We start from the raw sequence: 16,539 nt of genomic DNA on the forward strand, positions 1-16,539 counted from the left end.
AAAAAAGAAAACTACAATTACACCATGGATCTTATTTATCATGCCAGGAATTTGCCCTCCAGCTCAAAACGATAAATGTAGTGACGCAACACAAACCACAATAACATGCTCTCATGAAACTCAGCTGACTCCTTTCAGCCTGGTGAGTTTATGAAGTTTGGTCTCCCTTTCATAATCGCAGACTGCTGTCTTTTTTTTTTATTAAACTAAGCAAAATGTTTGCAAGATGTTTAAGGAAGTTGTTGGCTAACACCAGGACCTTCGCTTGAGCTGTTGACACCCAAGTTTAGTTATGTCCCTTCATGCCACTGGGTAGAATTGCATTTGCTCCCATCAGAATATCAATACACAGCCATATTATCATACATTAACTTGTTCCTGTTCTTACCTCATTCTCCTCTCTCATGCTGTCTATGAGCTCCATCACCTTTGTGAAGTGGTGGCAGCGAAGGGAATGATCAACGACATGGGTAGGGAGCGCTTTGTGCTGCCAGTGCCTCCACTCCCACAGAGACAATTCTCTGGACTGTGGTCCGCTTTTGGAAACTTCCTCCTTTGGGACATGAAATGACATCATAAAGGTCTTAGTAAAATATTAGTTATTAGTAATATATTCAAGCCCTTAATAAAAGACGGGAAGAACACCACTAAGTTCTGGCACATATTACATTTCAAAATCAATGCCTTTGATACACATACCCTTCCAACATGAGGTTATGATTTATCCACCTGAAAATCACAGCAAATAAGGTAGCTGCCACCGTGCACTGCCAAAAATTGGAACCAATTCAAATTTGCACACAGATGCAGCACCGTTAATGGCTCCAAACAAAATAAAAATCTCTACAGATCCATTTAAAATATCTAAATTTGAGTCTCTTTTTTCTATGACATGTCACGGTCTCTATTCAATGTCACTACTTCCAGTGTGTTTTAATGGCTATATGAAAGGAATTACAATTTATATACTTGACTGACAGAAGTACCAGTCAATCACTCCAGTAAATTCAAAGATGGCAGCAAGCTTTAACATCACATCTAGGCCAAACATCCCTTGAGTTTTGTGTGTTTTGTACAGGGGTCGGCAACCTTTACTATCAAAAGAGACATTTTTTTAACCAAAAAAATCTGTCTGGTGGGCTATTTATGAACAATTGGTAAGGGTTGGCGGTGAAAGCAAATGAATCTGTCCACCCATTATTAATGTCTCTATTTTACTTCGAGACTTTTACAGTTTTGGATTTAGAGTCCATAGCTAGCCTCACTAGAGATTCAAGGCTAGTCACTAATACTGAGGTTCATTTAGACATGACCCGAGTAACATTTAGTGTTCATTCATTCATCCATTTTCCAGAACCGCTTATCCTGTTAGGGGTAGCGGAGGGCTGGCGCCTATCCCAGCTGACACTGGGTGAGAGGCGGGGTACACCCTGGACAGGTCACCAGACTATCACAGGGCTGACACATAGAGACAGACAACCATTCACACTCACATTCACACCTACGGACAATTTAGAGTCACCAACTAAGCTGCATGTCTTTGGACTGTGGGAGGAAGCTGAAGTACCCGGAGAAAACCCACGCTGACACGGGGAGAACATGCAAACTCCGCACAGAAGGGCTCCCCCACCCTGGGTTCGAACCAGGAGCCCTCTTGTTGTGAGGTGACAATGCTAACTACTGTACCACCACGCCACCGTCGATTCATTTTCATATGATTTTATTTTTTAAAGCCACAGGCAGCCACTGGAGAGGGGCTAAAGAGCCACAAGTTGCCTTCCCTGGTTTTGTATGTAGAGTACACTGTGAAGACACTGTCTTTGTAAACTACACCCAAAAGCTTTGTTTTTGTCATTTTTCAGTTGATTGTTTCATTTTTAAAGAGTCTTACAAAAAGCACATATAGCCCTTTTCCATACACGTGCTGGCTTTGCTTGACTCGGCACATCAGCCAAGTGCAGCACAGATTTGCATCTCCAAACAACAGTGCAACCCTTAAACTTAAACTTGTCTTAAACTGAAGCAGCAGCCTCTTTAGCACCACTACTGCACTGTGTAACTGTTGTTGGTATCCAGCTATATGGATTGTCAGGCTTTCGTCTGGATTTTGCTTGGCATCTATTGCTTATTGCAGAGATTCTCAAAGTTTTGATGAGTGAGTGACAATTTAGGGAGTCAGCATATGATTGACAGCCACACAGGAAGTTGTAGGATTTGTGACTGGTCTCATAATGGCGTTTAACATTAAATTCCTTGAGCACTGAATTCATTTGTTTGCAAATCACTTTATCCATCCCCCAAGATGTGAGGAATGAATCCATTTTTCCTGGAACCTCTTTTTCTCCTCAACCAAAAAGCTTGTTTCTGTGGTGGCTATTCATTAAACTGCCAAGTTGTCTACCATAATCGCTAACTTTAGCTGGCAGTGCTAATCCCAGCGAGGTGCCACTAGTTGTCATGACACCAGTAGCTCTTTAAAATTTTGATAACAGTTGAGTTTTGTGTTAAAAGTGAGCTATTAAGGGTTTAAGTGCTGAAATGGACTGCAGATGATTGAAATACAATGCAGGCTTTTCATGTCATGTTCAGGGGATGCACAAAGTGTCTCTGAGGGCTGCCACTGGCCTGTGGGCTGCACTTTGAGCAACTATTAATCATTGCTTGATAAATGGAGACAGGGTGATGAAATGGATTGTAAATTGTCCCTGTATGATTGCAAAGCCAATCTGATGTCAGCTTGAAGGCGGTGGGGGCGCAGTTTCTCCTGACTGCTGAGATAGTCCATTTTGGATGCAACTTTAAACTGCATTTAAACTGGAATAAAAGCATGGTTTGACTCCTGGCCAGTGGAAAAGTCCTAATACTGTATGTAGGTTTCAGGGCATGGATGGGTTAATTATCAGTCTTTATTGTCTAGTACTTTTCAGACATGAACAAGAAAGACAGACACAAATAAAGTGAAAAGAAAGAAACAAACCTGAGGAGGTACATCACTGGGTAGGGACACGAAATGTGATTGTTTCAGGGTTGGATGAGCTTCATCTTCCTCCAGCCTCATGGTGGACGCCCAGAGGGAATATTCAGCGCTGCTCAGAAACCCATCTGACGTCGCACTGCCCTGCCGAACTACCACATTAGACACACACAAACTCAGAAACAGTCCAGTGTTCCTCCATCTCAATTTTATATGACCTAATTTCCCATCCACTTTATCACTCACTCAGGTTTTGAGGGTGGATGAGTGAGGCCCGCCCCTCAGAGTGGGACCGCCGACCCCTGACCGACCGCCTGCTGTTCTCCCGATGGTCAAACTGGCCACAGGTAATGTGCATCTTGTGCAGGGTGGGGTTGACCCCCTCAGGCAGCATGCGGGGACTGCTGGGGTACATGTGGAACCCGTTTTTGTTGCCGATAATGGACTTGTCCACGCTGCGCTTGTTGCTCTGGCTCTGGTTGTACGTCTGAGTAAAAAGGGTTAAAAGTTTGATGAAGCTGCTGTGTGGGGTTATGTGTATTTGGTTTTAATTTGAGGGCCCACAGCTCATTTTGTCTTGCTTTGTAGATGCAACTCAAACACTCACCTTCTCCTCGCGTCCCTCAGCCAGGATGACGACAATTCGTCCCTGCCGCTTACGTCCAGTGCGTCCCATTCGCTGCACCAGGCGGATGGGATTCTTCTGAGCATCGAAGCAAACAATGAGGTCCACCTCTCCGATATCCAGCCCCTCCTCCCCAACGCAGGTCGACACCAGTGTGTTGAAGCCTCCCTGGCGGAACCTGCACACCACCTACAACACATGTGGACGAAGCTTTGCTATTTTTATCTTTCCACTGTGTTGTCATCCTACACTCATGTGTCTACCCATTGGTGTGGTCACGTAGTAATGTTTTCTGTCAGATTATATGTATACTATAAAGCAACTGTCAGTGACTCTTCTCTCCTCCTCTCCTTTAGTGCTCGCCAGTGAAAGAGAAAGCCGACACAAATGAATGTCGGAGTAATCAAGCATCAAGATCTGTCCTTTAGTGTGCGGATGACTTTGTTATTGTAAGCCGTCTTCATGGATCAGAATATGATCATAGCCCAGTACTGGATGAATTTTTCTATTGGTGTGACCTGTCTTTTCTCCACATTAATGTGTCTAAGACCAGTGAGATGTTTATTGATTTTCGGAGGAGGCCCTGCCTTCCTGCTTCTTGTGTGATCAATGGGGAGCCGGTGGCAGCATTGCAGGAGCACAAGTATCAGGGCACTGTCGTAGATGACAAGTTGAATTTTGATGTGAACACTGACGGCATCTGTAAGAAGGCAAACCAATGTCTATTCCTAGGAAGCTGAGGAGTTTCGATGTAGACAGGGCTATCATGAAATTGTTCTATTCCGCCTTTATTGAGTCTGTCGTCTGTTGGTTTGGTAATCTGAGCCTTAAAAACAAGAGCAAGTTGGAAAAAGTGGTCAGGTTGTGCTGTAAGATAACCGGTGTCTCAGTTATCATCCCCTCCATGTTGAGTTTCAGATGCTTCCATCAGGGCGGAGAATTGGCCTCCCTAAATGTAGCACTAAGTGTTACAGATCGTCCTTTGTCCCGTTGCTTATCTTAACCAGCAGTGACCACTAACTGTCCATGACTTACCCCTGACAGTGTGTGATACTGGACTCTGTGTGTTATGTACTTATCTATTTTGTTGAACTCATGACTACTGTCTGTATCTCAAATTACCCCTCTGGGACATTTAAGTTTAACCTTACCTCACCTTACCAGATTCACTCTTGTTTCTAAACAAGCTTTGTCGGCTTGGCATTTCGCCTCGCTATATTTGCATTTTTTGTACACTGTGCCTGTGTTTTTCATAGCTTGCATTTGGATGTGTGCTGCTACTACCTGGTTGCTACCTTTTCAAAAAGTCCCAACTAGAGGTCGACCAATTTAGTGGTTTGGCTGATTAATCAGTGCTCACAGGATGTTTTGGAAACTTTCGTTATCGGCAGAACTACACCAGTCACACCCTGACGTAGCCTACGTCAATGACTGATGCTGAAAGGGGAGGGCTGTGGTAAATGGAGCAAAAAGGAGCTTGATCAGTAGGCAACCAGCAGTGAAGTTAATGCAACAGCAGTCATGTTTGTTTTGCCACAGATGTTCACAGCCACATATTTAGCTTGGTGTAGGATTTAATAAGTTTTAAATTTTACCACCATATCATGTTTTTATGTTTCTTAATTTACTATATATGCCACTCCTTACTGTAAATCTGCCCCTGATTTAAAAAAAGAAAAGTCACTCTACCTCCAGTTGTTCCTTTTGAGTGAAGCCTTTGACTCCCTTCCCTGCTGACGCTTGCCCCATGAAGGTCATGACCCTTATCAGCGGAGCATGGCGGTTCAACATTGCTGCGATCTCCTGTACGCTTTCACGGAACGATGAAAAGATCATCACGCGCGTGTTTACTTCCTCAGGACCTGGGCGTCAGTGAGACAGAAGAGAAACAAGCCGATTAAAAATTCCTTCAGTAACCATGAGCCAATTTCATACGCCTGTTTGATTCAGATGCTGGAATGCTTTGTTCTGTGATCCTCTCCATGTTTAATATGCCAAGTGCAAACATTCGCTCTTCTAAAATTATTTGGGTTGAATTAAGCTGCAGTAAATATTATCTTACTATGTAATGACGAAAACTCTGTCTGTGGGTGTGTCTGTGTGTCTGTTCCACGTTTATCTCCTCACTGACTCGGTCAATCCATGTGAAATTTGGCACAGTGGTAGAGGGTCATGGGAGGATGCGAATTAAACAATATTACATCAATTGGCCAAAGGGGGGCGCTATAGCAACCAACTGCAAACTTTGAATGGGCATATCTCATGCCCCGTAAGTCTTAGAGACATGAAACTTTGCACAGAGATGCCTCTCCTCAGGAGGAACAAATTTGCCTCAAGAACCCATAACTTCCGGTTATATACATTTTCCGCCATTGTGAATTTTGAACACTTAAAATCGATCTCTTCCTAGGAAGTTTGACTGATCTGCATGAAACTCGGTGAACATAATCTAGGGACCAATATCTAAAGTTCCCTCTTGGCAAAAGTTGGAAAACTTACTAAAACTGAGCTTCTATAAGGCAATGAATATTGCGGAGGGCGTGGCTCATCACANACTATCAAATTCACAAAAACTCTGTCTGAATACATTGCTCTTCTTAATGGGTTCAGTTGATTATTTAATCTGCAATTTCCTATGACCTGTATCCCAAACACACACCATGTGAAACTGTACATGGGTAACTGTGCACTCAATGGGTATGGACTAGTACTATTAATTTACTGTAAACATCACACTGTTGCATCTTTAAAGTGGGAACAGACTACTTTTTTAACTCCCACCTGGGTTTCAATTTCTGTTGCGCCACTGTCACAAAGACAATAGATTGCATTCCATTTACCTCAGAGCCTTGCAGCTACCAACAACACAGGACACGCAGCATGTTCACAGTTACCCTGGTTGTTCCATCGTCCACCATTTCCACTACTGCGCATAGTGATTGTGAACGGCAGCATGTAGCTTCACTCCTTCCCATCTTACCTTTCACAATAAAAGTCGTAGACATAGACCTCAAAGACGAGACTTAATATGAGACGTGTTTAACTTGAATATTATCATTTACTCCAGTTCTTCCGTACTGTGCATAGTTGTGTTTGGTACCAGCAATTGATGCCTTTGAAATATGGCCAATGGCGAAGGAACTCGATAAACTTTTCATGTGGAAATTTTACTATGTTTTCCTATGTTTGCGAACAATATAAAATGTAACAAGTAGAAGTGTAATTTTTCATAGTTCCGCTGTTATTATTTTGTTTCTTTCTTTCTTTCTTTTGTCCTTATTTGTGATCCAACTTATGAAAGAGTGACTTTGAGACTGTAAAAGACAAGTAAAGACAAAAAGATTGCCTCAAATAATAGAGATGTCTGTCTTGATGATGAATCTAATAGCAATTGACTTGAGCCTGTTTTTTTTTTTTGTTGGCCTGTTCCCCTTCAGCACTTGCATTTATTATGATATATGTGTCAAAACAGGTGTAAAGTATCTGTTGTAGTCTTTTGTAAATTCTCTGGCTGCCAATTGAAGGCATAACAATAAATAATAAAATCCATAAACATGTACACAGAATCACTGCTTACCAGAGAGAACAAAAACTACTCAGAGCATTTTGCTAAGAGGTAACTCAACAAAAGCCTTAACCCTTCATTTTCCCAGGAGGTATTAACCAGTGGCAGAGAAATTGCCAGTGAAAGCAAGGCTATAAGGAACCAATCTAAACACTGACGGTGTCATTATTCTATAACCATTACACTGTGCAATCATTTACTTCATATCCTCACGATTTAAGCATGGCAACAAAATTCAACAGCTTTAACCTTGAGCTAGCTGCTCTCTCTTTGCTGTAGTTAGGATGACAAGAGAATTATAGATTTCAGCTCAGAACAGTTATTGCACGTATGAGTCACAGTATAAGTCACCCTTATTTTCCGCTGAGCTCTCAGCCCATCGTCTGAAGTGCTGCAGCACCACCTCCTCCAGTTTCTCCAGTTTGGGGTGACTGTAAACAAACGGCTCATCTGGACCTAGAGGTGTTAATCATAGCGGATGTTAGTCAGATAGACACTGTGTGTTTCTTGCTATATTTAAAGTACCTGCTGCACAAACCATATCAAGAACATTCAAATGAATCATGGAACCACATAATATTAAACTGCATTGAACTGTAATTACCATGCTAAAAGATGTGCAATTGATTGACTGATTGATAAGAAAAGCTCATAAATATGACAGTTATGGTATGTATGAGTGCCCAGGTACCAGCAGACGGCTTCACAAACATTGCCTCCATCTCATGGTAAAGGTCCATCAAAGTAGGAGTCCTCTGCAGCTCACTTTTGGCCCTGGACATCTCTAAAGCAAACAAAACACGGACACACACAGGGGCACGGATCAAACCGGGGTATGAACTCTTGTTGTGTCTGTGGATAAAGTGCCTGGAGGTAAGGTGACTGACCTCTGGATCCGTCCATGATCCCCTGGATGTAGAAGAAAAGCGACCGGAGCCCCATCTGCATCAGCAGCTCGTAGCCGTGGTACAGGCTGATGCAAAGGGCAAAGATGCCCTCCAGCATTCCCTGCTGAGGTCCCTGCAGAGAGCAGGAGTGAGTGCATGAAATCATTGTGAGACACTGGTTAGAGTGTGATTTAAAAAGCCTTGAAAATGATTACATTGCTTTTATTTTATTTTTTTCAAAATGATTGTAATTTGCAGTGTAGACCCTGTATTTATCTTGATTCTAAAACATGCTCTAACACTTTGATGCTTATCCCGAATATCTAAACTTGGACAGAAAATCCATCGATTTCATTCAAGTACATAAAGTACAGCACAAATCTAATATTTATAAACCGTCTAGACCTCATTGTGTGATTGATTTCCTACAGTCTTGGGCACATAATGACTAAATTTTATCAATAAATTATATTAGCTAGTGCGTACAGAAACCACATACCATTTTCAGTTTTCTTCCCTACATTGCAGTTTTCCTCATGCTTATTTGATAACGAGATATGTGTGTTGGACTAGTTGAAAAGCCTATTCCCCTGATTAAACATTGCACTCCTGAAACATTATTATCTCTTGTTTTCATCAAGGACCATGACTTTTTTCTACAAACTGATTGGAGGTTAAAGGCACACTATCTGGGATTTATCTGCACAGACTCTGCACTCTGCCTGTATTTTCTTATTTTATGTTGTGTTCTGGACGTTCCTAAGCACAGCACACAGTTAAGGTCAAAAATTGCGGACACAGTGCCAAAAAACCCCAACACAAATACCTTTAAGGAAAAGTATAAAGCATTAAGTTTTTTCACACCTTTTTAATTACTTAACTAACAATATTATTTACTGATATTTGCATTAAATCTGGAACTCTCTCCCCCACGACATTCGCAATATTGGCTCCCTTTCCACTTTTAAATCCCGCCTGAAAACACACCTTTTCAAGCTGGCATATTTGGTCGGATTTAAAGGTGACACACATATATTGAGCACCGATGATGATTTCATACCTAATATTTCTAATTATGATTTTTGTCTAGTCATTTTATTAACTTTTATTGTATACTATGGAATATTTATTTTTTATTTTATGATCTATGGATACATTGCTGCTTGTTTTTCTTGTGTCAAGGTGTCCTTGAGCGTTTTGAAAGGCGCCTATAAATAAAATGCATTATTATTATCATTCATTATTATTATTGACTTGTCTGACAACCTCTTTAGAGCTGCAACAGTTATTAATTACTCAATATGTCAATCAATAGAAAATTAATTGACAACTATTTTGATTATTTGACTATTCTTGGCCTGGGCTGGAATTGAACCAGGGTCACTGTGGCAAGGACTCAGCCCTAAAACATGGAGCACCCACTCTACCAGGTGAGCTACAGGGGTGCCCCATTTTTGTGATTTGTTAATAGAGAAAAACATTTGCTGGTTTTATGCTTCTTAAATGTGAGAAATTGATGCTTTTCTTTGTCATAATGAAAATAAACTGACTAGCTTTGATTTTTCTACTGTTGATCACATGAAACATACCGTTTAAAGAAGCCACCTTGAGCTCTAGGAAATTACATGACATGTTTCACTATTTTCTGACATTTAAATTACTAAAGGGATAATCCATAATAAAAAAAATCGTCAGTTGCAGCCCAAAACCTCTTATTACATTTTGTCAGTTTCAGGGCTCCATGCATCTTACAAAGTTGTACCTGTAATTCTGAAAGACTGCGTATCATTTCATGTAAAACTGTATCCTATAGCACACAGTATATGATGTAATAGCACTAAAAGATTCATAGAGCAGAGTACGTGCCGTGATGCACGGTGGTGGGTTCTTGCGGAACTGATCCCTGGCGAGGATAATCTGGTATTTGCTGAGAGTCCGCAAGTCTTTGTGTGCCATCACCCGATTCTGGACCAGACGAGACATGAATTTCTCCAGCACCTGGCAGGGAGAATAACATATGTCGTTCATGGATAATAGACCATTTTCTGTGTTCAGGGGTAACGCATCAGACTGACTAGCAAGCACCCCGCTGACACACAGCTGAAAAGTGCATAGACACACAAATGCCCTCTATGACCACTTTGAGACATACAGGTGTGACCTCTATGGGTAAACAGACTTCCTACTTCAACAAGAAACACATAATAACACTAAAATGTTTTGGATTCATTCTTCCTCCTGCCCTCATTTTTTTATAATGGGAGGGGAGATGGAAGCAGTTTGTCAGACAGACAGTTTTAACAATATCCATTCATCCTCACGGCTGCAGATAATGGGAGGCTGGGTCATTACAATTTCAATTTCAGCTTTGTGGAACGGCTGCTCTAGAAACCGAACAGGATAAAAGGTTTCTCTGAAAGGAGGAGTGGGCTGCCCTTCAGAATCAATTGGTAAAAAAAGAGAGATTTTGTAACAGATGACAAGCAATTTAGTTGTTTTGATTAGTAAATGGTACTTGTGTTGTGAAGGGGAAACAAAGCTTAATTACAACATGAGCATATATAACACGTGTAGGTAGGCCAGATGATGTAAGGAAGCCTGCATTCATAGAAATGAATGAAAAATTACCGATAGTTTTGTAATAATATAGGTTATATTTTAAAAGTACCATATATATTATGTGTACTAAACTGTATATTTTAGTACATGTGGGGCCCTGTATTGCATCCGACACAAGGTGGCATACGACCCAGGAGAAGTGTCATTGCTAGTTTCTGATGCAGTTGTCATTTTCATAGCCAGTGCCCATGTCCGGTGAGTCACAAATGTAATTGCGCCCATCTGTGCCCCCATGGGTGTGTAGGTCTTGAAATAAGGTGTAGTCAGGTGCATTGTGGGCGTATTGCTATTTTGAGGCAGCAGAAAGCAATTGCGCCATTTACCAACGAAAATGAATTATTCAGGTAGTAAATTGCACCTACGTAAGCAGGTTCACAACATACATACACTCTTCTTGTTACACACACAGGGGTGTTATGGGTGGGTGAAACAATTCATCATTAATGAGGAAAATATTAATTACATTTTCTAAAATGTGAACGTAGCAGAGAGCAGAGCAGAGCTGCTGTACGATAGACTATTAATAGAGACCTGTGCATTTACACACGAGGAGCAGCGTAACTTCATTGATATTTCAGAGGCTAAAAGTTGAGCTCTGTTTTCTTTGTCAAGTTTAGAACTACAGTTTCTAATTTGCTGCTTAAATGTCCCAAGATATTTGCTGCTCTTAGTGTGTTACTCTCAGCTTCTTCGGTTTGCCAATGCACCAGGTGCAGGCCCACGTGGCTTTCAAAGGCAATGAGAGATGACTCACCTATGATTAACAACGGGATTGAATACAATCTCTTTGCCCCATGCACCTGACTCTGCGGCCAGATTATACGCCATTTAACTCGCAGAACTGGAGTTGGACAAGCACTAAATGCATTTGCACCATGCACTATAGATTGTTGAAATAGGGCTCATTGACTCATATATTCTATACGTCATATGATATTTAAAAACACCTTGACAGTCACCACTTGGACAACAAAGGATCATAATTTAACATAATAGAACAGAGAGCACAGTATACTTTAACATGCACAAATATATTACATATTAAATTATTAAAAAACAACAACAACCTTGACATATATTTTTTCTTATTAAATGGTTGATTCATTTTGTTGGGCAATCATTGCAATCCACAAAATAGAAACAACCCAAAACCTTCACAACTGCATGTGACGTAAAAAGTAAGAAATAAACTAAGAAAATCAAAGTAATAAAAAGCCAGTCACTCTGGTCCGTAAGAGGTTTAAGAGAGCGGAATGTGATTCCAGCTTATATCAGAGAACGAAACACTTAGGGCGCATCACACCAGGATGGTCCAGGGGACTCGGTTTGGGCCGGGGAATGCCCAAAAAATTCCACACCTTCATTTGGTTCGATTCACTTTCACACTGCACTTTTTAAAGCGGACCAAACTGCCTGGACAACGTCACGCAGTTACAACAGCTGCTCGTTTGGGGGCAATATTGCCCGAAATGACCACTGACCAGGAAGAAAAAAAGCACAAGGAAGAAGAAAACCCTGCTCATTGATTGGCCAGGACCGAAAACAGAAATCCATCTCCTTCAGCCGGCTTGGTCACCAAGCGAACCGCACCAGGGTTCACTTGCAAGTGAGCCGAGACCCCCAGTTTTCAAGGGGACCAGAGTCGGAATGATCGTTCACACCACTCTTAACGAACCAAACTAACCATGGAAGCGGACCAGGGTTCGTTTGAAACGGACCGAATAGCGCCAGTGTGAATGCGCCCTTACAGATCTTTCAGTAATCAATTAAAACAATTGATGAATTACACATACACGTGTAGGCGCTAAACTCTTTTCTCCTGCTGCTAATAATAATATGTCCTGATAGTGTTGCAATGTTGCTCTATAAGGAAATATGTCACTGCTGCCTCTAGTGGTTTTAAAAGTTGTATGTCCCTTTATATTGCATCAACTTCGCCTCATGTTTTAGCACTGAATCACACTTTTGATGATCATTGTTGATGTGTTCAAAGAAGTCTTTTAAACTGTATGGTAAATGGTAAATGGATCTGCACTTGTATAGCGCCTTCTAGTCATCTGACCACTCACTCATTCACACAAACATTCACACTCACACACCGATGTAACAGCCATCGGGAGCAATCTGGGGTTCAAGGATACTTCGACATGCAGACTAAACTAAACTAAACTAAACTAAACTAGAAATAAATGGATTACTCGCGGAAAAAGTCTTTTATGGTTACTATTCCATCTCCCCATGAGCCAGCAGTGGTAGAAGTAGCTGCATTTACGCTAACAACATATTCTATTATATGTTCATACCCCCAGAGTCACACAGAAAAACCAAGTAACACAGTAAACATCAAACAGAGCAGAATAGACAACCTACTTTCCCTGTTATGTGAAAACATTCTTAAATTAAGCTTTCCTTTTGAAGTGGAAACGGAGCCATTCACCATTTCTGCTGAACCTCAACCGGCTTCTCTAAGGTGAAACAGGAGTGTGCACTACGGAGCTTATATGAAGACAAAAGCAAAGGGTTAAATAACAACCCTTAATTCCCCTGACCTTTCAGAAAACATCAACAGCTATATCACCTAGACCTAAACAAGAAAGCATAAGGAGGTCGGCCCATCTGGTCAGGATTGTGCTTCATCACATATGATATGGTCCAAACTTGAAAACAGATCACATAACGGGCGATCGCTAAAGACTTTTTGTTAAGAGAATGAAGAACCAACTAAAGCCTGGTCAAAAAACAAACCCAAATTACCTATAATGATACAATGTCAGTAAGTAATACGAAGATTTTATGGATGTACTGTAAGTTTCTTTATCGGTGAAGCTGTTTGTTTACAAGATGATTCAATCATAGTTGCATAGTTGACGAGATGAAGGAAGTCTGATTGCACAATTCAGGTCTAATGTAGCAGCGGGTATAGGAAAAAGATAGACCAGATGGGATGGGAAATACTGTAGGCTTTTCTATGGATGGTGACGTAAGAGGATCAGAAAAAGGAGAGAAACTCCAGTTAAATCAGACCATAGGTAATAAGGCTAGCAGCCTACCCCAAACTTATCTGTAACCATCAACAACAGATGCTGCTAGCGAGGAATGACCAGATTTTAAGATTGTGGCAACATAGCTTTGTAAGATTCTGCCATGACCTAAAAGTCTGCACGGAAGGGTTTACATGTCATGTGAACTGAGAAATGCCTTCTTCTTTACGTCGACTATTTTAGTGTCTTGAAAGTGTCTGAAATAAAATCTGCGTTCAAATGGAATGTGTGAGCTTGTGTTTATGACATGGGAAGTTGTGAACACAAACTCATGAACTCAAAGCCCTCAGACAGTTTCAACTTTCGAGGTCATGAATACCACAGCAGGGTGGTATTCATATGGACTCTACTCGTGAACTGGGTAAACACAACCCCATTTGAATGCAACAAAGATGTGTTAAGGCCGTTACCTACGCCGCAAGAACAGAGAAGTTTGTTCTCTCTCACAGGGCTGCAAGAAAACAATGACGTCATTCTTTTCTTGCAGCCCTGGTTTGGGAGTTCTTGCAGCTTGTTCTCAACACATCATTTGGGCAGAACTTTTTTCTTGTGTGGTGTCTGAGAACAATTGTGTGATTGGTCAGACATTTGAAGTGGGCGTGGTTAATTCAGAAAAGCGCCTGTGAGGTATGTGGCAGTGGGAGGGGCCTATGAGGACTTCCCAAGAGTTCTGCACTTGAGTTTCTTATGAAGTATGAAATGTCCTGGCCAGAGAGAACTTTGTGCTTGTTCTTGCCACCTCGAGAAAAAGAACAAATGGGGCGTCGGTAGCGAAGTGGATGGTGCCGGCGCCCCACGTGTAGAGGTGATGCCTCGCTGCAGCGGTTGCGAGTTAGCATGTTATCATCTTGACGAAATATAGCTTAGACTGATGGCTGTACTCAAAACTGCCTACATATTATTATCATTATATATTTTAAAGGGACCATGCGCAGTTCAAAACACAAATGTTACCATTGATGCACCATATCAAATTATAGCTTTGAGCTAATTTGCATCTGCGGTCCCTCGGCAGGTCAGAAAAATTCGAAAAATGTGTATTCTAAAGCCTGACCAGGGACAAAGACTGCAAATTAGCTGAAGCTAGACGTCTTATATGCATCACATTTTCCCATGTTTTTGTGGCAATGTTGTATGTATCGTCCCTGTTAAATAAACATTAAAATAAAAATAAATACACCATCAATATATGCAGTATGCAGTACCAACTACATAATGCGTTCATCTGTAATATGCAGTATAAAGCTGTTAAATTGATTTCTTTTGGCTAGGGCTGAGCCAAACACTCAGGTGAAACGAGTATCCGGTACAATCCTAATTTGAGTAGCTGTGTTTGATCCCTCACTCTTGTGATCAAAACTGCTCAATCCTGAGATTGTTCTGTAAATAGTTTTCTCTATATAAATATAGCAACTTCTAAAGAATTTCGGGCTTAAAATACTTAAAACAACTTCTGGTCCGGTCCCACCCATTTCCAGTTTAAGCCACACCCATTTCTGTCTAAAACCCCACCTATTCTGAGTACAGATACTGATAACGATAATTTGGTTGGTTGAACAGACACAGATACAGATACAGATAATGGTGTACACTCTCATCCCTACCTTTTGCAGTATGCTAGGCTCAGCCTGCTTCTGGTTTTGGAAAGCGGAAGTAAACAACAGCACAGCTAAAAGCAAACCATTGCTACTGTAAAGCGTAAGTTTGTAAGTGTGCCAGCTGTGTCTTGCCCCTGCTCCGTCCTTAATAACAAAAAATATAGCTTAATGTTAGATTTATATTCTATCATGTGGTTTTCTTGGTGACAGCTCACTATGGTTGCTGATATTTAACATTAGCTTAGCAAGCTCCATCCAACACTTTTATTTTCTGTTGTACTGTATAATAATTAGTCTTTAGTCGTCCTGTTAATGTATCTATGAGTTAAAGAAACTGACTTTAATTTTGAATCAATGAGTAGTATGAGGTCTTCTGCAGTGTCTACTGTATATGTACGTATGTGTGTGGTGTTGCTTGTCAGAGAGAGGCAGACAGCTTTGAGAAACAAGCCCACAAGCTGTTTACAATCCCCAACTCTCCCCGTCTCACTCTCTCTCTAGTTAATTGACAGGTGGAGCTCAATGAGGCAATGTGTACGCAGCGGTCAGGTCCAGATTATGAGATTACTCAGCACCAGATTAGTGAGGTCGCTGTGTTTGTCTGGGTGGAATGTGGAGTGAAATGACAGAAAGTGCACAAAGAAAAATTGTTCAGCTGCAACGTCACTGTAACTGGAGCTTGTTGCCTGCACTCTGATACTTTAAGATAAAGCTGCAACTAAGGATTAAATTATTATTATATTCTCCATTATATGACATGACTGTTTTGTCTATAAAATATCAGATAATAGTGATAAAATGTGCTCATCACACTATCGTAAAGCAGTGGTTCCTAGCTGGTCCAGCCACGGGGTCCAGATTTCACCTTAGACGTTAGTTGGAGGTCCCACAGTTTAATATATTCAGCATCACGCTAGTTTGCTGTCTCTGTCAAGTAGCTGTCTGTTATTCTAGTTTGCTGTCTCTGTCAAGTAGCTGTCTGTTATTCACTCACTCTACAGCAGGAAACAGCACTAAACTAATGTGTCATGTTTTTTACAAACATGACACATTAGTCACTTGCAGTCCATTCAGAATTGACCCCATAAAGTTAGAAACATCTGAAAAGCTTGAATCATTAAGTGTTTGGCATTTTTGCTTGAAAATGTACTTAAATTATTAATCTATCATCAAAATAGATGCTAATTATTTTTCTCCGCTATCCTTCACCTTGCATGATGTTGGGGCTTA

At 41.0% G+C, this 16,539-nt stretch overlaps 1 protein-coding gene across 1 annotated transcript in view; it reads right to left on the reverse strand.

Moving 5' to 3' along the window:
- The window catches only part of fancm (FA complementation group M), a 64,568-nt gene that overhangs the window by 22,632 nt on the left and 25,397 nt on the right, over positions 1-16,539 (reverse strand). The window contains exons 5-13 of the mRNA XM_050061199.1: positions 9,918-10,049; positions 8,052-8,184; positions 7,856-7,948; positions 7,516-7,620; positions 5,289-5,461; positions 3,582-3,788; positions 3,221-3,461; positions 2,978-3,126; positions 389-553 (exon numbers count right to left, since the gene is read on the reverse strand). Coding sequence (XP_049917156.1) covers positions 389-553; positions 2,978-3,126; positions 3,221-3,461; positions 3,582-3,788; positions 5,289-5,461; positions 7,516-7,620; positions 7,856-7,948; positions 8,052-8,184; positions 9,918-10,049 — 1,398 coding nt within the window. The remainder of the gene's footprint in view (positions 1-388; positions 554-2,977; positions 3,127-3,220; positions 3,462-3,581; positions 3,789-5,288; positions 5,462-7,515; positions 7,621-7,855; positions 7,949-8,051; positions 8,185-9,917; positions 10,050-16,539) is intronic.

The sequence above is a fragment of the Epinephelus moara genome, chromosome 14, assembly GCF_006386435.1.
Source record: "Epinephelus moara isolate mb chromosome 14, YSFRI_EMoa_1.0, whole genome shotgun sequence".
NCBI classification, from domain to species: Eukaryota; Metazoa; Chordata; class Actinopteri; order Perciformes; family Serranidae; genus Epinephelus; species Epinephelus moara.